Below are 25,259 nucleotides of genomic sequence, written 5' to 3' on the forward strand. Positions count from 1 at the left end.
ATCAGCTAAGTCTTCTTTTCCTGACTCTGTTTCAGTGTGGGGAAAATAATAGCTCATTGGGGAAAAAGAATGAAGAAATTTTTTAACTTATTACATCAAGAAATAATGATTCATGTACCTTGTAGGATGAAAGGGTGGAAAATTACAGCGGCATTCACTGAACACTGATCGACTCTGGACAACAAAAAAGATTAAACTGAAGCAGAAGTTCTCAATTAAAATGTATCTCTATTTGAATTCAAAAGATGGCCTTTAGGATTGTTTTGCCTATATTACCTAAAAGATAACAGCTTAACTTAAATGGCTGTTATAAGGCATTCTAAGGAATTGTATATAAATCATTATACAGAATAAATTCCCTAAAGCACTAAAGCTAAGCATTAAACTTGCACATGACTGAGTATTCCCGTAGGTTCCTTGTTAATAAGCTTATTAGCTTGGGTCTGCTTGGGTCAATCCACACATGCTTAATGCATTGACTGGAAGCATGTCAAGTGGATATGCACTTCACCAAGTCATTGTGATGGTTGAAGGAGCAAGAGCTTCACAGGAAGAGAGCCAGAGAATATCTATTGATCTTGAATGAATCTACATCTCCAGAGCCAGATGGAATGCACTCTATTCCATTCCAAACGTGTATCCATTATTATTGAGAAGTTCAGGAAAATGAACTTTACAAAGCATCAAATGACTGGAAGGAAGCAAAGATTTTCCTAGCTTCAAATGGAAAAAGACCAGTTCTTTAAAAATTGACAATTAACCAAATTTGTTATACGTTATTTATTTGTAAATGCCTTAGAAACATGCACCAGTTAATTAGTCCATGGAGGTTTGATAAAATCTTGTGTCAGATGATTTTTTTTTCAACATGTAACTTTCTTAGTGGACTGTAAAAATACTAGAGCATTTGATAAGTATATCCCATGACATTCTGACTGATCCACTGATATGTCATCAGGTCAACATTGAATCTTAGTGACCAGATAAACCTTCTCCAGAATTAGACATTCAAACAACATGATATAATAAACATGAGATTCCAATGGTATAGTTATTAGGATGCTTTGTAGATTCAAAAATGATAGAGTGTTTATCAACATTCCTCAACAAACAGAAGTAAAGTTATAATGTCAGATGTTACAATATTCAGTCAAGGGCTGAATATTCAGTCTTTGTATTAAATTTTGCATATAAAGAGGTAGATAGAATGTTTTCAAACTTGCAGACAGCATAACATTTTACAGGATAGCTAATATTCTAAAAAGAGAAACAACATTCAGAATGATTGATTATTGGAATGACTGAAAATACCAGAATGAACTTTAAATCATGATAAATGGAATTTTTTTCGCAAAACCAAAAGAATTCCAATGACACTGGTAACAGCATATGTGAAAAGGATGTTAAAAAATGAAATTTATCACAACCTGACAAAGAGGCAACAATGCGACACAATTGTTAAAAAGCAAATGCAATTTTATGTTGGATCAATAAAGGTATATTTCCTAAGTCAGAGAAATTCATTGTTTTACTTCATTCTGCTTTGATAAGAAACCCATCTTTAGTTCTAGATACTTTTAAAAAATGAGAAACTGGAACAGAGACAGAAATGCTTAAAGATGACTAGAAGATTAGAAGTTAATACTATGGGAAAAGATTGAAATAATTGGTAATGTTTAACCTTGCAAAAAGAAAAAAAAATGTTCCGTGAGCTGTCATTATAAAATAGTGCTTTTTATCATTCCAGAGTGCCTGATTCAGTGTAAACATCTTAAGTTACAGAAATACAATTTCTGGTTGAATGTGGTGAAAAAGCAGTTGGTAAAAGCAGTTAATAGTAATACCAAAGTAGTACCATTAGCAAAGATGATCCTCCATTTTAATGTGCTAAAGCAGAGTTTAGAACAGGGGTCTTCAAACTTGACAGCTGTCAGCTCTGAGATCAGCTGCCACAAGAAAATATGTGAACAATGAAGGGGGGTGAGGGAGTTGAACAGTTCAAGGTTATTTAGTATGTCGCATTAAAAAATTCCAGCTGCAGTTAATTTGTTCTTGTGATTTATGAAGTGTAGTAAGTGGGAGGAGATAGGGTGGACTTTGTGAGACACACTGGGAATGAGTTTCAGTTTTGGAAATTTCCATAGGCGTACCAGAGCTGTTCCTAATAAAACAATTGGAGATTGTGCTTGTCTCGGAGTGATTGATTACTATGGATAATTTCTGGATGCCTAACAACAGCTTTAAGACTTGTGGACTTCAACTCCCAGAATTCCTCCTCCAGTCATATTAGCTCAGGAATTCTGGGAGTTGAAATCCACCAGTCTTAAATTTGCCAAGTTTGAAGACGCTTGGTTTAGAAACTGAACTTTTGAGGATACTTTAATTTGGTATCGTGTCATGGAGAAAAAGGATGTTGGACTCAATAACCTAAATGTCCCCTTTAAAATAGGTAATTTATTTAGCATTAAAAATAAATAAAATAGTGAGGGACAAAGTTTCATTGAGATTTCAGAATCAAGTCATTCTAAGTTAGTAGTATGATAGGACGATTTTTGATGAAATTGTGACCTAGGAACCTTCTGTGTTATTGCGTGTATCAGTATTCAATTATTTCACCTCCATGGTTCCAATGAAATTGCAAACATCCTGATCCACTCTCAAGTAATACTTCACTGCCCTATATAATTTGTTCAAAAGGATTCCACAAAATCATCTTTATTTAGAGTTCTATATAGAACATATGCAAAACCAAGAAAGGTCAGCAGAAAAACTAAATTTATTTGGCAACCATTATGAATGTAAATAGAAAATGTTATTTCTTTACTAATTTTATAAAGACAACTGAAATGTAACATTTACAGTCAATTTTTAAATATAGATTTAAATGTAATTAACATTTCCATATTTTTCATGTATAAGTAGTACCAGCAACACTTTCATGGTACCAACCAAAGAAAAACATAGGAATGAAAATGTTTAAAGTTTATCTGAAGCAGAATTATCTACATATTCAACTTGACGCCTAAATTATTATTGACTACACTTACAGACCACGGATTCCATGTCCTTCAATATGATTTCATTTGCAACTGCTATTGTTCAATTATTCCTGTACATATTAAACCAATTATCTCAGCTTAACATTTAGTACTTTAGCTTTGGCTCTCAGAAACCAAATCCTAAATTATTAGTTGTGGAAGAAATGTATCAATCAAATGTGGCATAGTATATGTGCCACAAATGTAGCACAGCCTACACATAATAGATTTCTTTTTATTAGTTAATTAATTAAATTTTATGCCACCTATCTCTCCACCAAGTGACTCATGTATTAGACGAGATAGCGAAACACTTGCTTGGCATCTTTTCACAAACATAGACTGGGATCAGTCTTAACCAATTTGATATAAGATGTAATTCTTGTTCTAAATTGTTGAATGAATGAATGAATGAATGTATATATGTTATGTATCTATGTATCTATGTATTTTTGTATGTATGTATGTATGTATGTATGTATGTATGTATGTATCCATCTCCTAAATCTAACTCTGTGCTGCTAACATTCAAAATAGAGTAAAAAATAAAAACAACCAACAGATATTAAAAAAATTAAAAACAACAGAAAAATGCATATAGTAGCAGCTGAGACACTCAAAATACTCAACTGCTACCTGTCAAAGTGGCAAATCCAGAAATCAACAAGAAGGCCCAAGCCATCATTAATTCCTGAAATGAAGGCCCAAGTAGTCATTACATAAATGATAAATTCTAACTCATCTCATCCTTTCCATTCCCTTCCATAATTAGAACACCATATTACAACAATGGCTGTATCTTGCATTTCATTACAATCACACTTTTATTTGCAACCCCTTTTCTATTTTTTTTTTAAATCCAAGAAGTTAAATGTCATGGAAATGAATTTGGAAACAGCATGGCAGGAATGAGGACTGCTTTCCTATCATTTATCTTACTAACAATTGCATTAACTCTTGTAACTGCAATTATAACACTGATGTAATTATCTGTACAAGCAGAACCCATTATCACCATTTGGTAGAGAAACGTAGTTACTAATTGTGTATCCCCTGTCGTTTTAATAAGCGATACTGTCATGGGTCACATATTTTTGTAAGTCACCATTTCAAAGAACGCAAACATTACACACAGAATATAGACCTATGAACTAAATAATATAGTTCAGTGATGGCTAACCTTTTCGTCATAGCGTGCTGAAAGTGCGCATGTGCGTGCCTGCACCCATAATGCAATGTGCACACAACCCCCGTCCCTGCGCACCTCTGCGCGCCCGCCCCCCACTCATGTACGGCAGACACCCGACAATCAGCTGTCTGGCGGGAGGCCCGCATGCATGCACAGTGGACCTGATTTGGGCCAAGGGCTCGCGTGCAGGCAGAGATGGCTCTGTGTGCCACTTCCAGCATGCGTGCCATAGTTCGCCATCACAGATATAGTTTGTGACAGTACCTTTGAAAAATCACAAACTTTTTATTTCAAATGGAAGTAGGTCTCTGTCATACTGATTTGGTTATTTGTGTTACTATACATGCCTTACTTTTAGATAAATTTTACAGGTAACTCATGCAGAAATTAGTATGTTCTTTCTTATATATGTGTTTCGGTAACTGAGTAAAATGTTGTGCAACGTACAATAATGCCCCAAATTTTAAGATTAGACAGTCTCTTTTTTGGCCTTGTTCATGCAAAGCCACAGACAACTTTATAGTCATATTGAGACTACGTTTATAATTATTTAAATAGTGTTTCACTCTTGTGACACTAAATAATTTTATTATTATTCTGTATTATCAAGTTATTAACAATTGAACTTATGCTTGGTATAGAATAAGTCTATATAGAAGAAACAAAACTAGGGTAGAATTCGAGTAGTGCAGCAGAACTTAAATAAAAGCCACAATTAAGAGTGCTAAGTTCACCAGATCTCACTTAGTCAGTAAAATACTTAGGCTGTAGTCAAATAGTAAAGCACTTCTATATTGTTGCAAAAACAAAATAAAACAAAAACCCTCTACTGATATGTTCCTATGGTCAGCATATGTTGAGCATGACTTAAAGGAGTACATTTTTCTAGCCTTTACAGATAAACATTTTTAATAAGGACCTTGTTTAAATCCTGTATCACTTTCGAGTCAGTGTTGACTCGGGTCCCTGAGGTTTTCTTGGCAAGATTTCAGAAGTGGTTTCCCATTGCTTTCTTTCCAGAGCTGAGAGAAAGCCTAAGATCACCCAGCTGCCTTTGGGACTAGAACTCAGTCTCCCAGTTCCTAATCTGCATCAATTGAGCTTTTTGTCCCCACTCTGTTTTTCTGGCACTCAACTAATAAACTTCAGCTTTATACCCCCTCACCTGAATTTACTGAAAAGTAGATAAGTTTATACCTATGGAATTTTAAAGGATTCTGATAAAAAATTGTCATTTTTTACTCTTTAGTATCTGACCTAGCTACTGCTGGTAGAAAGTTCATTGCATTCTAAAATAACACACCAAATGCCTCCTAGGTTCCATGGAACAAACAATATCTGTAAGAAATGTAACAAATATTTATTTTCCTTTAATAGCTTGGAGCGGAATCCCTGAAAGCCAACATATTGCAGCTGCTACAGTACTCTTGATGACTTGTACTGGAGCCAGGACTGGCTGCTTCTCATTATACTCTGTGCATTGAGGTCACCCCGAGGCAAACTTTTAAAGTCAGTTGATTTCCTTGGATATCACATTACTTTCTTAATATCTCCATTCTGTTTCTCTTTTCTGGAGAATGCCTTTCCAGAGAAGGTAGGGGCCAGTATCTAACCTTAATGATGTTAACAAATGCCACTTTCTCTGCTTGCTTCTCTCTTAATAATGACAGTGGTTTTTGAATTGAATCTTTGTTTCAGGTTGTTTAAATTAGTTAGAAAATACTTTTGAGTAGTAATTATGTTGCAATATCTTTGCAATATTGTGCAAATTCTGGAGTGTTTAATTTAATAAAAATAAATACTTTCTAACTTTCTAGAAGAAAACCAAATTTCCTATTTAATCTTTCCAGGGTGCAGTCTGAGAAATCTACATTGCCTATGAAGTTTGATACAATTGAGGGTTTGGGAGATGGAATATTTTCATGGCTCCAAAAATGATTCTGAGTACAAGTTTTCATTAAAAAATTAATTCTCACTGATAATTATGTAAAGCACTTATTAAGTTCTTAGGAACAAGAAAAAATGAAGTAGAGTTTATATCTTCTGTAAAGCTCACCCAATGATTATATGGTATTGAGATTTTTTGACATTGACTTTTAAGAAACAAAAATTCAATTCCTTGACTAAGATGCTACACATATTTATAAATACACATTTATCACCAGCATTTTGAAAATGCAATAAAATCAGTCATAAGAGACAACTTATTGTAGAAAAGTTAGCAGATGTTGCATTTCAATGCCAGGTATAAACATTATTATGTTTAAACTCTGCAGCCAACACATGAAATAGTGTTAAAGTTTACTTTATAAAACATTTTGAGCATAATATAGCATGTGGCATCTTATTTATTAAAGTTTGTTGCTTGGTAACTTGAGGAAATTTGGTGCCCCCTGCTGTTAGAAAAAACCCACACTTCTGTTACTATATATCTATTTGAGAATTCCTTGATACAAAAAAATTAGTCAACAAAGAAAAGAAAATGTAACTCAGACATACGATTAACTTATATCATGCTGGCATGCTATATAATAAATGCAGCATTAGTAGGATATTTTTTAAAAAATATAGTTCTTATATTCAGGAAATAAGAACAAACTACCACTGTGTGTTAAACACGCTAAAAGGGACTGAAAATTGATAGGAATGCTGATGCAACTATACACGTCTTTATATTTAAAAATGTATAACTTCTTAATGTACAGGGTGAATTATACAAATGGCTTAACTAAAAGGATAAAAAAGGGTGAATGGAAGAAGTTGAATGTTGCAGCATACTACACAGGAGTTAATTTCAACATAATAGAAACTAGGGGTCCAATAGAAACAACGTTCTGCAGATGTAGTGCTTTTTTAATTCTCACAGTATTTCTTCATAAACAAATGAATCATCTTTTTCAGTCATTCCTTTCAATTGGTACCTACAAACAGATTTAAACCCTGCATTTGAAACAAACAGACCTTTTTCTAAGCAGATTTTCAGCAATCATGATTTTCATTCATCTGCGATATTTTTTTCTGTAGTCTCATATACCCACTATACATTAGCTTTACTAACCTTTCCCTTAGATTGCATACATTCATAAACTTGTATAATTTTTAAACCATTTATATAGCTGCTTATCTTAAAACAAATCCTGGGCAGCTCGCAGTCAAGAATCATGCAACACTTTCTTTCATACTTACACCTTGATATTGGGCATTAGTACTTAAACTACAGTGTTTGTATCATGTTTTTACACTTTTGTGGGTTTTTTTTTTTTTGGTTTGTCATTTGCCACTCTTTGTGTTTGTAAGAGTCTAAAACAAATAGCTGATAAGGTGATTGTTCATCTAAAAATTAGAAAGTTAACAACTGTTCTGTTGTCATAAATATATCATTTTAGACTCCTGTTTTGTTTTCTAACATTGTCTTTTCAACATCTATTTTATTCTCCCCGGCCTTTTAATTTTATTTGTAGTGAACTTGTTAATATTTTCCTACACTGGAATTTGTTTACTTTTATTTCTGCTTTCGTTGCCATTGTATCTAGTTCAGTTCCTAATGACTGTAGGGACCAATGCTTGCTGTGCTCCAAAGACAGTCCTATAATTGATACTATTCATCCATTTTACTCATTGTTGCCATTGTCTTCTCATATTTATAGTTGCTGTTGTATATTTTAACGCACTTGTACATTTTAGTCACAATTTCAAAATGTTTAAAAAATACTAAGAAAACTTTGTCTGAAAGAAAATCTTTACATTCCAGAATAGATACGATATTGAATGTATATTTCATGAGGATCGTAGAACAGTTTTCTACAAAACAAAATGCTGGACATATTGAAATAAAAATTGAGATAAATGTTAAATATGATAGGCTATTTTTATGTCTGGAAGTTCCAAGGAAACTTTCAGAAAGAATTTCACAATACACTAAAACTCCACCTAGTCCTCATAGAAAATTTTTTCATCTAATATAATCTATAAATTGTTATAATACATACCTGGTCTTGCCACCTATGTTTTCTCCCCAAATTGTTCAACTGGTTTCTTTTTTTCTTGTACAACTCTTGCTCAATAGTTGTGAAGGGCTGAAGAAGATAAAAAGGTATGATATGCAGCTGGAGAGTATTTTCTTTTGCAATATTCTCTGATGAAGGTAAGAACAGCTGTTGATCAGTAACAGCACTCTCAAAATAACTTTTTGAAGCTTTCCAAACAGGATTACACCCAGTTTCTTCTTGTGCTAATATCCCGTAAGAAGTAATGAAAAAATTCTTTGAAAGCTCGGAAGTATCTGATTCAAGTTGGAACTGAAAATAATCATGTACTTTGTTGGATTTCAGTGGTAAGCAATCTTTTGAATTAAAATGCTGTGTCTCATGTTGCCTAGAAAAAACAGGCCTCTCAATTGTGGATATTCCATATAAAGTAGGTAGTGAGACAAGCCTCTTTCTCAAACTCTGTGGTATTCTATGAAAAGCTTTTACAGCGTATCCATCATTCTGAGCTAGTGAAGCTGAAATACTTGCTTTTAGATTAGACACTCTGAAGCATAGTTTTTTATTATTCATCTCAAAGTTAGCTGATTTCAACTCTAGGCAAAGTGCCTCCATTAATCTTCCAGTCCTGTCATTACTTTTAGCCAGATATAGAACTCTTTGATTTTCAGCTCTCAGAATTCCACTTGTAGCACTCTTGTGTATTTCTTTACTAGAATCATAACGGCATTTACAAAGTGACAAGTGCTTTAGTTCTGATTTTGGCAACCTAGTTGCTATCTGGCAGCCAGTTTGTCTTTTACAAAGATGTATATCTGTGAACTGTCCACATAAACATGCTGTATTACTGATAAAATTATATTCTCCAAGGCAAGCCTCACAGAATGGGAAGTTCAATTTTCCAGTTGTCCGTTTGCCTATGGAAGAAAATAAGCCATTAATTCTTCATAATTCATCAGATAAGAAATGGTCATGAAGTCAATTTTCTTCCACAAAATAGGAAATATTGTATACTTATCATTTTATAACTGAAAAAAGCAAATAATCAAATAACAAAAGACAAAACCTAACACTTTTGAAAAAGTTCCTTGAGATAAATACAACTTGGAAATGTTCATGTTAATGATCCATTATAAACATTTTAAATTATTATCTGATATTACTAAACATACTAATATTTATACTAACTTCTGGGTATTTTTTTTAACATTAAACAGAGTTCAAAACATCTTAGAAATTATAATATCATGTGCAGTTAATATTACATGATAAATAAACTATACCAAAGCTGAATAGGTTATGAATTTTTACTGTTTTCACTGAAGTACTACAGGAACAGAACCATCTTTTGTTGCTAATAAAGTGAGCATTGTAAAGAGACAATTAAGAAAAATGCTTAATCACATCAAAATACCCATTACAACAATTAGAAGTAGTATAATAGTTTCAATGCAAGAGAACTGATTTAATATATACTCTTAATAATGTATCAAGATAGTGCCTACTGCAGACCCATCTCCTTTTGAGCTAGATAGATCATGGACAAGGTAGCAGGTCTCCCCAGTGATGGTCCACAATTTATATAGAAGAATTCTGGAAGTTGAAGTCTGCACGTCTTAAACTTGCTAAGGCTGATAAATACTTCTGTAGAGGTATAGATGGCCACATTCCTGTTAGCATTTTACAACCAAACTAAAATAGAGTCCTTTCAGCCAGTGTTAAACCTTTGAAATAAATTAGTTTAATGTTAAAGAATGCCTATTTTTATTAATGGCTTTATATTGACTGATTACATTGAGTTATTTAATTTATTAATAAGTTTTTGTAATAAGTTTTTGTTTCTTTTGTTTATTACATTTATTAATAAATTAAGTCATTTATTAAACATTTATTTTTGTTTTGATTTTTGCATTTGATTTTTTGCATTCTACCCAGTCCATTAGGATTACATGGCTTATAATTATTGCTAAATAAATACATAAGTAGCAAGATAAATACGCCTGACTCATCTGCATGGTAGGTTTTCCCATTTTGAAATAGCTTTTTCCTATGCCTTCTGAAATATAACATATAGTCTCTTCTTTGTGAATTATAACTGTTGAATTCCACTCACTTTGGCATTCTTGTGACATTAACAGATATACATGGAAGGACTGCCTTACTACCAACCTGCCTTCAGTCGAGGACCTGTATACTGCATGAGTCAAGAAGGGGGCTGTGAATATATTTACAGACCCCTCACATCTCGGACATAAACTGTTTCAACTCCTTCCCTCAAAATGACGCTATAGAGCACTGCACACCAGAATTACTAGACACAAGAACAGTTTCCCCACGAAAGCCACCACTCTGCTAAACAAATAATTCCCTCAACACTGTTCAACTATTGCAAAGTTGGCACTACTATTACTGTTGATCTTCTCATTGCTTCTTATCACCTGACTGTATGACTGCAACTTTGTTGCTTGTATCCTTACAATTTATATTGACTCTTTCCTAGTATGATTTGATTGCTTATTGTACCCTATGACTATCATTAAGTGTTGTACCTTATGATTCTTGACTCTTGACGAATGTATCTTTTCTTTTATGTATACTGAGAGTATTTGCACCAAGACAATTCCTTATGTGTCCAACCACACTTGGCCAATAAAGAATTCTATTGTACATGATGTAAATAAGAATATGTGGCAATGGATTATGATAAAATACAATTCCATGATCTGTAGAAAATATATTATCTTAGGCAGAGAGCATAAATTTGGTTTTCAATCAATAATTTAAAAGTCTTTTAAAAAAATAAAATAGAACTACTTAACTAGACCAATCAGAAGAACTAATGTTCATAATACTATATGGGACAATAGAAGGAACGTAAGATGTGCAAGTTTAGACTTAACTGAAGCACAAAAATTAGATTTTAAGACAAAGGTGTACAATAAATGGCTGGCTGTAAGTCACATTAATATTTGGAAGGAGTGCAGGGATCACAGTGACCAAATCACAGTAAAATCTATAGGTTCTGAATCTTAAATTTCGTTTTCTTGGATTTAGAGGCAATGTTTTAAGGCATAGACCTCAAAACTTTGCCTTTAAATTCAGGATATTTGAGCTATTTAATTATGGATTAAGTTTCATGTTTTTCTGAATTTCTGTACAAAATAACAGCAAACTATATCACCAGATTTTAATAGGGAGGGACCTATTTTTTTGAATACCACAAAAAAGGAGGACCGCATGCAGACCTAACTTCTCCATTTTCTATAACCGTATACAGTTGCTAAACACAAATTCCATATATTTGGTTACTATTAAAAAGCATAGCACCTTAATTCTCGCCAAGTTGCCTTATTGTTGTTGTTTCCTTTGGAGGAATGACCAAAGGACACTATGAGTATATGCTAAAATGATTTAACCCCACCAAGGTCACCAAAAGTATGATGATCATCCCAGCAGTCAATAAATGAATGAATGGGCAATAAATATCTGAGAGTCAATTGATGATTGATAGAAGGTTGATTAATGTAGCTCTGTTGGGACCTCCCTAGCCTTGAAAGAGAGGTGGTTAGCAGCAAGTGTTACTCAGAGTTAGATGATCAGCCATCAGCAAAAGCAGCATTGAGTTGTCTTTTATCAACTATATGCTGTTATTGGGTTCAATCATTACTATAATTATGATTGGTCACACAGTCAATCAGATATTTTGACTAGATTTTGCAGAGACTATCAAGTCCTTCCCAAGGACCTGGGATAGGCAAATGTTGTTGTTTGAAGGTTAAAAGTATTACTGCAGAATGTAAGTTGTTCCAAGTAAAGCCTGAAAAAATTGAATGAAGGTGATTTTGTCAATGCTGATGGTGTTCAGGTGGTACTCCAGATGTTTTGGGATTGTACCCAAAGCAACTATTATTATTGATAGTTATCTTTAGTTTCTTTTGCTACAATTGTTCTATTTCTATTTGCAGATTTTTGTATTTTGTGATTTTTCTCCAGTTCTTTTCTATTCTGTGATCTTTAGATACTACAACACCCACTATCCACTATTCTTTCTCTTTCTTATTGACAATTACTAAATTTGATGTGTTATGTGGCAGGAGCTTGTCTGATTGGATCTTTTAGCTTCTTCATATTCTATTACTTTATTTTCTGGTCCCATCGGTTTTTGCTTTGAAGGCAAATGGTATTTCTTGCAGATCTTCCAATGCATAATTGCTGCTACCTTGTCATGCCATTGCTTGTAATCAGACAATCCTGTTTAGGCTCATTCAGGTGAATGAGCACATTCACACCAGAAGGGATTAACTGTTTTATTGTCACAACTAAACCCTGGCATTTGCCAATTTCCCAATGTGCATGTCAATGCCTTTACAGCAAGTCCAGGTCGAGTGCTACTTGGCAAAAGTCCTTTTAGGGGCCTTGGCTAACGGTAGCAGATACATATGTTAATCTTCAATGGATTTTTGCTAATTAGGACCAAATGACAAGGCCTAAAAAAGTACTGATTTTTTTTGGTTTTGATTTGTTTCCTGCACTTTTTTGTTTTATTTTTGTATTTTTTAGTTTTTATTCTAAACTTTAATAAAATTATTATTTAATGAGGCATAAATCAGTTTTACAACATCTGTAATGAACCTAAAACTAGAAACAGGCATGGAAAAAAGGAAGTCTTTGAAATTATCTCTGAATTCAGAAGGAGAATTCAGGCTTAAATTGGTATGCTAAAAGATGTAAAGATGGACACATATTCAAAGATAAAAGAATATAAAAGAAGAAAACTAGCAGCAAGGTGGATAGACTCGATTAAAATGGCAATAAATAAATTATTGGAAGACCTGAAACACAAAGCTGGGGACAGATTATCCTAGAGAAAAATCTTTTAGCATGGTAAGAGCTGACACCAATTTGATGATGATGATGATGATGATGATGATGATAATAATAATAATAACAACAACAACAGAGGGGATTAGTCATTTCAATCTGTACGAAAATACTATGCAATCATGGACTCAATATTTTAACTCATAATTAAATTGGGGCTCTTACCTTTTCTATTATACAAGTCACTCAATCTGGAAAAGGTTATATATTCATGTGCCATACATTAGATATATCCAGGGAGGTAATGAACACTCAAGGTCGCTATAAAATAAAATTCAATGTATTATTAGCATTTTATAATTTTTAAAAATATTTTTACTTCCAAAATCTTATTATATGTATATATTGTAAGATTTTTTCTTTCCTCTTTTTACTCTTTGTCCATCCTCAATATTTCTATGCACAAACTAGTTTATCCTTAATAAAGCTCTACTTTTATCCTTCTTCCATACCCTTTCAATAAGCTTAAACAAATGGCTGAGATTAACTATGTCTTGTCTTTGCAACATCATCCTAATACTCCAAACTGATTTATTTCTTGCCATTCAGGTCCGAAAGGAAATGTAAGTTTCCCATATGTTCCCTGTCAAGTCTTTGACCAAGCCCAAGGCTGATTAGTTTCAGCAAGTACTGACCAAGCCCAAGGTTACACATTCATATCATAATACAAAACACACTGTTTTACTATTAGATCCCAAATTATAAGCATGTTGTTTATGTTTTGATATAAGCTGTCCTGAAGGAATTACTCTAAAATTTAATTATGATTATCCCAAAGGTGCTTTTTCAGGAGGCAACTGTACTTTCTTGTTTTTTTCTTTTTTACTTCTCATCCAAAAAAAGAAAAAACAAGAAAGTCCAGTTGCCTCCTGAAAAAGCACCTTTGTGACTACCATGACCTGGATGACTGAGAATCTCCACAGACTCATAGTGAATCTTCTTTTCTGTCAACAAAGGGAGAAACTACAGTATGCTATGGATTCCTTTGGCAGGCAGCTCTTTCATTCCATGTGCTTAATAATGTTAAGCAGTCCCTTAACAACAACTGAAACAGTTGAGCATCTCATTTAATGATCAAAACAACTTACTGCATGATCAAAAGACTGGGAAACTCCCCTGGGAAAATTGTTGGGCTAAGGAAACAAGGAGTTATACTTACCCAAAACTGTTTTATGGGTTCAGGGGGAAGGGAAGAGGACTGAAATACTAGTGATGAGTGTTACTTTAGCTTAGTGTTATAATTAGGGAGTTCGGAGAAGAAAGATGATAAATGGTGAACCAGGATAGATTTTAAATATAAAATTTAAAATCATTTCTAAAATCATTTCACATTTCTGAAAGTGTGTCTGTACAAAATAGTCCAAGACAAGCCCAGTGAACATTTTTAAGTAGGCAGGAAAGACTTCTGAAGAATAGATTGCAACATGAGACATATCTACCAGGAACAGATGGGTACTGTGTATAAGAGTTTAAGAAAAACAGTAATTACTTATATTTTTAATTAGTTACCATGTAGGAAACTACAAGCCTAGGTATCACCTGCAAATATGGTCAGAAATAATTCTATTCTTGTTGGGTATAAAACATGCTCAGGATCTTATATAGTTACTAGCAGGATGGTACCCATGCTTCGCTATGAAACTATGTGATCGGGCAAGTTTTTGGGGAGGAAAATAAATGGGAAAAAAATGTGCCTCTGCCTACCAGCATCCATTGATCAGTGTGTGAGACAGTGGAGGGCTGTTTGGAGACTGAAACAGTATTTGCTGTGTGAGCAAGGGGACAGCAAGGAGCCTGGGTGTGGCTTAGCTCAACTGCAGTTTCTTTTCAGGTGGGGAGGGGGAGTAAAACTCCTTAGCATCAGAGTTAATAATAATATAGGAAAACTAATGCTCTGATGGTCATTTCAAAAAAAAAATTCTTAGCGAGCAGCTAGAAGCCAAGAGGAACATACGTGCCAAATTTCAAGTTTGTAGGTTTACGGTTCTGGATATTTCGTGATGTTGCGTGAGTGGCATTTCATGTTATATATATATATATATATAGATTAGTCATAATTCAGTTGTGACAAAATGAGAATAAATTAGAAAAACATCAAAAGGAAAATATTAAACAGGATCAAACTACAATGAATTGTTGACATAAATTATTAAAGAAAAGCTCAGACTGAAAAAGATAAAGAAAAAAATGGATATCAAGTTAAATTTTACAGCTTATGGAATAATGTTGTAAAATGAAAACATAAAAAAGGAAAAATATAACGGAATGCACCAACGGATTATGAAGAAAAATTGATCTGTAAAATAAAAAAATTGGATTGAATGTATACAAAATAAGTTGGTCCCCTAAAGATTGGGGACAGAAATTGTGGAATATTTAGAATTCATAATATAATGATCTTGTTTTGGATGGTAATATCAAAAGAACAAGTAACACTGGTATTGCCAACATGCAGTAGAAAATAGCACTAAATGGACTTCCGGTTTGAGTTTCTTCGCTGACAGACCGAAACCGTGATCGTGCACGGTTTCGATCTGTGCTCACCGCCGGAGCGCCCTGAGCCGGCTGGCTTCGGGGCTAAGCCACCCCGTACAGGTGGTGAAGAGGGGGGAGATTGCCAGCAGGGTTGAGGAGAGCCGCATCTCTCCTCCTCAGCTGGCCATTACTCCCTTTCCCGAAGGTAGTTGCAGTGGTGGTCAGAAATGGCCATCTCAAAGAAGAACTTGACCGGAAAAGAATGTGCAGGAGGAAGATAAGAAGAGAAAGTCTTGGTTGACTGGGTTAAACTGCAAAAGCACAATGCAAGGTACCCTGGAATTTAAACTATTAAAAAAATAACATTGTTCCCAAAGAAGACTTTGAAGCAGCGAAGGAGAGAGGGAAGAGAAAGGATTTGGTTTTGTTTTTTCTCTTCCCTTCCATATACTGACAGCTAAGAGACTTAAGCAAGAAATTGAAAAAAAATCCACTCTGACATCAACAGGCATTTAAGCTGAAAATAAAATGTCAAAGGGATAATAAAGATTTCTGGATACTTCAAAGTTTTGAAAAGCAGGAAAGGAGAGAAAAAGAATAAAAGGGCAGGATCTGGAAAAATGGAGGAGACTACCTGGAACTAAAAACCTCAACAAGATTCCTAAAAGATACATTTTAACTGAAACTTGGCAACAAAATAGTAGAACCCCAGAAACAGAAAGTTGAAAAAAGAAGCAAGAAGAAACAGCTTGGGATTATTTGGATTACTTGGTGATCTCTGGATTTTTGGTTACTGCATTTAAATGACTAAAATCAATCGGGTCGTTGTTTAAAAGTGTTTTAAATGGCACCACTTTTAGAAGAACTGAAAATGGAACTTAAAAAGTACAAAGAAGATACACAAGAAGGGAGAGGTTCTTTTGGCTTCGTATTTCAATTCTTAGAAATGGGGATCTGGAACTATGAGAAACAACAAGAAACGCTAGCAGAACAAGAAGATTGGGACAAAGAAGAAGCCATCTTTAATGATCAAGTAATTTTATGTGGGGGGAAAAAGGAAAGGGGGGAAAGAGAATGAAAAGTTTAAGATTTGAAAAAACAACCAAAAAAAGAAGAATATTTTGAAAAATAAGTATAACATTAGAAAGCAACAGAAGAGGGGATTACAGAAGAGAGAATTAGAAGTAGAGAGACAAGGGGGGGAAATGGGGAGGGAGAAAAAGAGAAGGAAGAAGGAAAGGAAAAGAAGTTATAAAGGACAGAAACAAGATATAAAGAAACAGGGCCTATTTAGAGATAATGGGCGAAAATCTATTTGAAAAAGGGATTCTGCAAAGGTACATAAGATAGTATTGTTATGTTAGAAATAGAAACAATTTCAGAAAATATGAAACAATGTATGATCAAAATGATGGATAAAATAGTTATCGTAATTTATGGAATGTTTGTTAATAAATAAATGTAATAAAATGAATATTTAATGATTTATAAAACATAAGTGAAGAGAAATAGGGGAAAAATTAATTATGGAAAGATTATCCGTGTCCCCAAGGAAGTATGATATTTAATTGAAAAGAAATGTTAAAGATGTTAAGAATTGAACTGGAATGGAATGAGGGTTTTAATTACATGTATTTATAATCCTTTTTAAAAAGAATATAGTGTGTATTTTAAGAATGTACCAAGCAGAATTCGATTGTAAGTTATGTATTATATTGAACATTTTAATCTTAAAAGTATACATTGAAGCTTAAATAAGAGTTGAATGGATAAAATTAAAAGATATAAAGGTGTCATACTCCAATTACTAACTACAGGAGAAAATTTGTTTAATGAGAAAAAATAATATGAAATTGAAACAGGACAGACAAAAGTATAAATATAATTATTTGAATTGAGATGAGATAATCAAAATAAAGTTGAGAAAATTAAAAGAGGGGAAAAACTATGCAGAAAATGTAAAACAGTAATAAGATATGGAATAGAACACAAAAATGAGCATGAAATTGAGTTTGTGTCTGTATGAAGAAGTGTAACCCAGGACCATGCTATTTTCAAAAAAAGATGTTTTATTTGTATTATATTTTTTTTGTGAAAACCCAAATAAAATTTTCAAAAAAAGAAAAAGAAAATAGCACTAAATGAAGTAGCATTTAAGTTGACAACATTTAATATAGCAAAAATATTTGAGCAATAATAGATTATACTTGAATACTATTTAGGATAGATACTATTTAAAATATTTCTACAAGCATGAATGTGATTTGCTAGGAAACTGAGGGTTGTTGCCATCAAACCCATTCCCCCTACATAGTTTTTGCTGTGTGCATACAAGTGAATATCAGGAGAGGTTTCTTTCATTTACCTTTCAATACCGAGATGGGAATGAAAATATAAAAATATTAAAATTAAAAATTTTCTGCACTGAGATTTTCTTCCCTACAAGATAAAGTTCCTATGAATGAAATCAGCCAACACTTCCTAGAAATAACTAATTCCCTTCTGAATACCTTAATTAAAACAGGCAACTGGCAAGATAATATAACAGAAAGCAGCTGAACAACTATTCCTTTCATCCTTATATTTCAAAACTAATTATTGTGTTAACTTGAAAGAACTGGGATAACTAAATGCCAGTTTTTGAAATCAGTGCCCAGAAACCAATGGCTAGTCAGAGTCTACTTTAAGAAAAATATAAAAGATCTGGATTAGCTGAAAGATAGTTTGAAAAACCAGGTAGTAATCTCCAACCTTTAATACCATGATACTTAGAAAAGATAATCACTATCATCACCTGGAGTTGCACAAATTAGAATCATTCTATATAGTAACTGGGACAACCAAAAGTCAACAAAATTTGAATGATCTTCTGCATTCCTAGAGTGTTGTTCTCTGTAGTTGGTTGAAATTTTAATATAGCAGTCAGAGTTGGAAGAGTACAACTAATTTTAAAATTAGGTAATTTACCATTAATAAGTGCCTTAAACTGAATCTATATATTATTAAAATGCTCATGTCTGTAACCTTTAACTAGGTGAAATGGTGTTATCATAGGCCAAAACCTTTTAAACAAGACACCTGTATCTGAAATAAGCTAATATACAGAATGTGTACAAAATCTAGGACTCAGAAATTCCATTGAATTTAAATTTGGCAAATTCTATGAAATAATTTATACATAAAAATTATCATAAAACATATTATCACACAATACAAAATACAACAATTTCCTGTGATCAACTGCTGATCTTTGACAGTGCTATACAATTCAACATAGACTACTTTCAATGCTTTATACATCTCCCTGAATTTTTAAAACTGTTCAAGTACATTAGATGCTCTGCCATTGTTGAAGACTTTGAGGAATCTGGTAAGCAAATATCTCTGAAATGATGATCCACGAGGTTATTTAGTTTATCCTAAAGATGGATTCAGATTCCATGCATCAATAAACATTCAGATCATCTTGCCTCATTAGATGCTAAGTTTTTCAAAGCTATGCAGATTTCTTCAGATTTGGTGACCAAAATAATATCTGAGTCACTCTGAGCCACCTGCTAAGGATCAGTGATTGAATAGATTTATTCAGAATTTATTTACATGGAAGGCCATTATCATAAACAATGCCCTGGTCACCTGTTAGTATTTATTGACAAGCCTGACAAGAGTCTTCCTTCAGTTAAAAAAATGATAGCATTGTTATATATCTCTAGTCTAAACAATGCCTTCTCTCCAGAATGTTTTGCCCTTGCAAGCCTTGCTTCCTCATTTCTCTTTTTTTTTTTTATAACAAGTTTTATTAATTTTTAAAACACACAAATTATCATTATTCATTACATGTTTAAACCTTTTTTCATTGTAAATTTAACAAGTCAGATAAATTATGATTCTATTTTAAACCATTTCCATATAACATACCAAAACCTCTTATTCAATTTCTCTTTACTTCTCTTTACTCTTATTCAATATCATTATTATTATTTCATCTATTTCTTTCTGACTTAGTTACCATTATTCTCATTCTATATTTCTACAAGTTTTTACTAATTCTCCCCCAAAAAAAACATATACACACAACACACAAAACATAAAAAGAATCTTTTGGAAAGTAACTTGGACCCAGGTGTCTCTCTCTTCATGGACTTCAATTATATTCATGCTCATCTTACATATCATTACTTATTTTATTTACCATTCTAAGCCTTCTATATTAACTTCTCCACATATTTCACCCTTCTTAATTCTATCTTAATTAATCATCTTAGTTTGAATCATTATATTTATATCTTTTTGTCCATTTTTTATCATCCCTTTGTCTCATTCCTTATAAAAAAGAAGAAAATAAGTTTCTCCTGAAATCATTAATCAGAGTATGATGCCTTTCTATCTCCCCCTAAAAACAAATTAATCTTTAAAATAATATCCAATACCCAATCCGATTTTGCTTGGTACATTCTATCTAATACATCCAAAATAATTAAGTACATAATTAGACAATAAATCAAAATATTAAAAAAGATACTATAATAAAAATTTTGTAATAACATCAATACCATAATCTTATTAAACCCTTTAATTAAAACAGTATTCTAAACCTCCCTATTATTAAATTTTAAAGCCAATCATTTTTAAACATTTTAACATTTTAATCTCTTATCAACTCTTAAACCATTACAATACTACCATCTCATCTTATGTACCTTGCAAAATCTTTTTTTTTTTAAAATTATACTTTATCCATTATCCATAAAAATTTCTTTTTCCATTTAATTTCAAAACATTGTAGCTTTTCTCCACCTTTTCCTTTCTTTCTTCTCCCAACAAACCTTTCTACCCCCTTCTTCTAACCTCTGCCTTACCGGCTTCCCTTCTCTGTCGTATTCCTTTTCCCTTTTGTTTACTATCATCATATTGGTTTTGCACCTTATTTTTCCCTTTCTTAAATGTTTTTTTAGATCTTAAGTCCTTTAGTTTTCTTCTTTTCTCTCTTCCTTCTTTCTTGATCAAATTCTGAGATTCATTAAAAATGGCTCCTTCCTTTCTTTCTTGTTCCTCTGCTGTCTTCATCTGTTGTAATGTTTGTTGATAGTTAGTAAGCGCCATTTCTAAAAAGGAAAGCTTCTTCCACACCATCTTTACCATTTTTTTACTTGTTCATATTCTTTTCTTAGTTCCTCAACAGAAAGAGCCATTATAAATCTTTTCTTTTCTTTTCCCCTTCTTTCTTCTTACAACAACCAGAATATTCAAAAGAAAATAAAAAAATAAAACAGTCCCAAAGTTATCAGTCAGTCCAAACCAAGGCAGAGTTCTCACTTTCTCCTTCTGGGGTAATATCAATCAAAGAGAAAGAAAGTCCAAATCTGTTTAAAATCTTATTGCAATATCTTCTAGTCTTCAAATCCTTAAGGCATCTGCTCCAACAAAGTCTTAGCATACAAATATTTTCTTTTTAATCCTCTCTCTTCCCACTCATCGCTTAAAACCAATTTTCACCTAAAAAATAGGTTTCTTAATATCCAGTTATTTATTCCGTAGAAGAAGAGGGAAAGCTATCCTTTCAGCACCATCAAACAGCCGCTTTTTTCCTCTTCTGGCAGGTATTATTCAGAAAGTCATACTTTTCAGGAATTTTATTAAATATGTCTTAGAGTCCTAGGAGCCAAGAAAACTTTCTCCTCTCAAGCACTTTCTCCACTTCCTCCTGCGCATTCTTACCCGGCTGCCAGCTTCTTTGTGGCGGCCATTACGGACCGCCGCTGCACCGTCCTGGGAAAGGGGTTCTACCGGCCGGGAGGGGTCTGCAACACCCCCAAACCCCTTTCCGGATCCCCTACCTTCAGCTGCCCCCGAGGGCAGCCTAGCTCCGCACCCGTCTGGGTCGGAGCTCCAGAAGCGCAGCGCGGCAGGGATCGCGCAGCTTCGCAAATCCCTGCCGCCGCATGAAGCCGACAAACCGGAAGTTCGCTCCTCATTTCTCAAGGATGTATACAAGTGATCCTCGACTTATGACCACAATTGAGCTGAAAATTTATGTTGCTAAGTGAGCTAGTAGTTAAGTGATTTTTGCCTCATTTTTGATCTTTCTTGCTATAGTTGTTAAGTGATTCACTGCAGTTAATAACACTGAAGTTAATAACACGTTAAGTGAATCTGGCTTCCTCATTGATTTTGTTTGTCAGAAGGTCACAAAAGGTGATCACATAACCCCGGGACACTGCAACCATCATATATATGAGTCAGTTGCCAAACATATGAATTTTGATCAAATGACAATGGGGATGCTGCAAAGGTTGTAAGTTTGAAAAACAGCCATAAGTCACTTTTTTCAGTGCTGCTGTAACTTTGAATGATCAAGAAATGAATTGTTTGCAAGTTGGGGACTACCTGTACTTCTAAGTCACAAGGAGGAAACCACTATTTAAGAAGAAAAACACTGTTGTTCATCTGAACATTGACTGAAAAACCTGGATTGACTCTCCACATTTTAAGTCATTAGTTAAATTCTATCAGATATATATTTCTGACTGAAATAAAACTAAAGTGTTAAATAGCAACATCAATAGACTTATATACAATTTCATAGTGCTTTACAGCACTTTCTAAATGGTTTAGAGTCAGCATATTGCCCCCAACATCTGGGTTCTCATTTTACCAACCTCGGAAGGATGGAAGGCTGAGTCAACCTTGGTTCAGTTAGGATCGAACTCCTGACGGTGGGCAGAGTTAGCCTACCACACTGCATTCTAACCACTGTGCTACCACAACTCTTTAAATCAACACTGAATTCCATAAGAACTTCATAGTAACTATAAAGCATGAAAGTGGTAATGTCATGGTATGGGAATTCTTTACTGCCTCAGGATTTCACAAGTCATGCCTTTGTAAAACTTTCAACAAATTCGTAGACTGTCCCTTAGGAAGAAAAGAAACTTTTGAATAGTTAAGCAGCTTTTCCACACAAACAACATTTTAACAGGCCAGGGCAAAACATGAAGAACAAATATTGTAACTTCATCTTGATTCTGTTTGGTATAAGAGAGGTCAAAATAAAACTAGCAGGCTTTCAAGATTCTTTTATTATAACTGAGAGTAACAAAGAAGCATTCCTGTAACCTTTGCAACCTCAGTTTCCTGACCTGGCCTATCTCAAAAAGCTGATGGTGTAAAATTAATCTGAATTTTAATCTGAAGATGAATTCAACTCCATTTTCTCCCAGATACTTTGATTCAGCAATGCAACCATAAGCAGAAATTATTGGTTTGAGCTGCAATAACCGTTAAACAATTTTCAACAATTTCACTAAATTAAATGGTGGAAGGAGCATTATCAAAGGGTAATTATTTCAGGATTACTTTTTAACCTGATGGAAATAATTATATGTTTTAATAATTTTTTAGATTACTTCCCTTGAAAATAATGTAACATATGGGTATTATGCCAGCAGACATACTGAATGTTTCTTGTCTTACTTCCTTGTTTGTTGTGTCTTTAATCATATATTAGAGGGCAACAGGCAATGAGAAATCACTCAGACATGGTTTATGGATCTAGTTCCATCTTTTGCTTACCCTTGGATTAGAGAAGGGATGCTTTCCCCACTCCCCCCAAATATAGGAACTCATCAAACCAGTTCCTTAATGCTGCCAAGGTTACCAGTTAACACAGGTCATTTCCACAAAGGTGACTTACAGCATCTCCTAGACATCCTTGAAGTAATGTAAACCTGCCCAACTGACTGTTGTTTTGGGACAATGCTGATTAAACTTACAGCAAACTATTAGTTACTTTATTAGTTAGCAGCCTCCTTTACAGGCAGGGATGGGGAAAATGCTGCAGCCAATGAACATTAAATGACTTAATTGCTACCTCAGAGATTGATTTAAATGCTATTATTACTTTAAAAAAACCCCAAATCATTGGTTATTTCAAATTTTTCTGGTATAGTTTCCCCCCTCCCCCGCATACACCCCAATAATACACCTAAGAAGAACTAAGACATCTTGCAAAATTTAGAAGACACCCATTCAAAATAAAGGGATTTATGTTTCAGGAGCCCAAGCGATTCCCATCCTCATCCGCTTTTCCGTGCCCTGCTATATAACCAAGCGGTGTGGAAACGAGCGCGGCTCTTCCTCGCAACAGCGGGAGGGAAACCGGGGCGCCCCAACTCCAAAGCGGCCTTTGCTCTCGCCGAAGAGAAGCAGCACCTCGCCTTTACTTTCATGCTCTCGTCCTAAGGCGGCGGCCGCCGCCGCCGCCACGAGTAGGCCTCCCCCTCGACGGAACGTCGGACCGAACCACGGTGCTGCCTGACGAAAGGCCCGCGCCCATTTACCTGTTTCGGCCTCCCGCCACCGCCGCTGCCGCCGCGCGCGGTCCATGCCGGAGACGCGCCGAGGATGCGCTGGCAAGTGGGTGGGCCGCGGTCGGTGAGGAAAAACGAGGAAGGCCGTCTCAGCCGTGCCAGTCCGCCGGGTCCGGAGAGGGGTATAGTATTGGCAGCGGCGGCAGCAGCAGCGGGAAACGGGAAGAGACTGGAGACAAACGACACGAAAAGCGCTCAGTTCCAGGCAAAAGCGAAAAGGCTGGTTTGCCTTGGCCCACCTTTCCTTCGTCACCGCCCCTTCCCGAGTCGGTGCGAAACGGGAGGGAACAGCTTTTTATTTATTGAGCTGCCTCGGGCGGGGGGGGGGAGGGGAATCACGCTAGAAGCTTGCCACAAACACCTTTTTTAGGGGGGAGCAAAGTTAATTCGGACATTTTGAGGCCAAGGACGGTGCTCGAACCCGGGAACTTGCCGTGGGGTGTCACACCTGCAGGGACGGAGTCAGAAAAGTCAAGATGGCAGTGATGGAAGCCCCACCTTTTTTGTAACTGAGGCACGTGAAAAATTGATCGTACCTACCACGTGATCGCTGGGAATCAAAGCGGATTCGTTGGCACATAATCACATAGAAAGGGGCGGGGACTGATGTAGAAAGAGGAGTGGCTTATCATCACATGGTTTGCCATTTTTGACTTTTTGGACATCCCCCTCCCCCCCAATTTCTACTCAAAACTGGTTACTCCTTCCCTTGGAAGGGAAATTCTTAGGTAATATCATTTTAGGCTATACTGGAAAATTGGGGAAACATCCTTAAGAGGCAAATCATGCGGATATTGCTGCCAATAAAATTATTCTGTGTAGCTGTGTTCCTGAAGTCACCAAGAATTGAATTTATGGATATTTGTGAATGAAGAGGGGAGTGATGGCAGCTGTTACAACTGCTAATCATTAATGACTCAGAAACCGATCAATAGATCTGCTTGTGTCTTGATTGGGGTGCTTTTTCTTTTTCAGAACATGGGGACTAACCGGTATGTTATTTTTACTATTCAGGAAAAGATGCTGCAAGGGCCATTTGTCCTCTTATCTCCTAATCTAATCAAAGTTGGGTGAGGTTATTGCATGCATGGTCACAGGTAGAAGTTGACATTGAAAATTAGCAGTGAGCAGAAGTAGTGGACCACAGCCAGGAAGATCTTGGGTCAACATCTGCTATTCTGAACATCTGCTCACCCCTCTGAGATGATAGACAGATTGGAATGGAAAAGTAAAAGTACAGAAACAAAAACACACACAGTTAATTGAAAATCAACTATTGGCATTGTTCTAGTATCTTATATATTATTTAAGAGAATATAAT

At 34.7% G+C, this 25,259-nt stretch overlaps 1 protein-coding gene across 4 annotated transcripts in view; it reads right to left on the bottom strand.

Moving 5' to 3' along the window:
• RNF180 (ring finger protein 180) overlaps positions 1-24,422 on the bottom strand; it is a 38,315-nt gene extending 13,893 nt beyond the window's left edge. For 3 of the 4 annotated variants that reach the window (XM_087958356.1, XM_087958358.1, XM_087958357.1), the window contains exons 1-3: positions 23,909-24,415; positions 13,260-13,355; positions 8,217-9,130 (exon numbers count right to left, since the gene is read on the bottom strand). In XM_087958356.1, coding sequence (XP_087814482.1) covers positions 8,217-9,130; positions 13,260-13,314 — 969 coding nt within the window. In that variant the 5' untranslated portion in view covers positions 13,315-13,355; positions 23,909-24,415. Of the gene's footprint in view, positions 1-8,216; positions 9,131-13,259; positions 13,356-23,908 lie in introns of all 4 variants that reach the window. The other variant, XM_026670534.2, reaches the window with a different exon arrangement.
• Positions 24,423-25,259: the final 837 nt, after the last annotated feature.

This window comes from Notechis scutatus, chromosome 2 (genome assembly GCF_049901735.1).
Source record: "Notechis scutatus isolate UNSWTSFEM ecotype Mainland chromosome 2, rNotScu1.2, whole genome shotgun sequence".
Lineage (NCBI taxonomy): Eukaryota > Metazoa > Chordata > Lepidosauria > Squamata > Elapidae > Notechis > Notechis scutatus.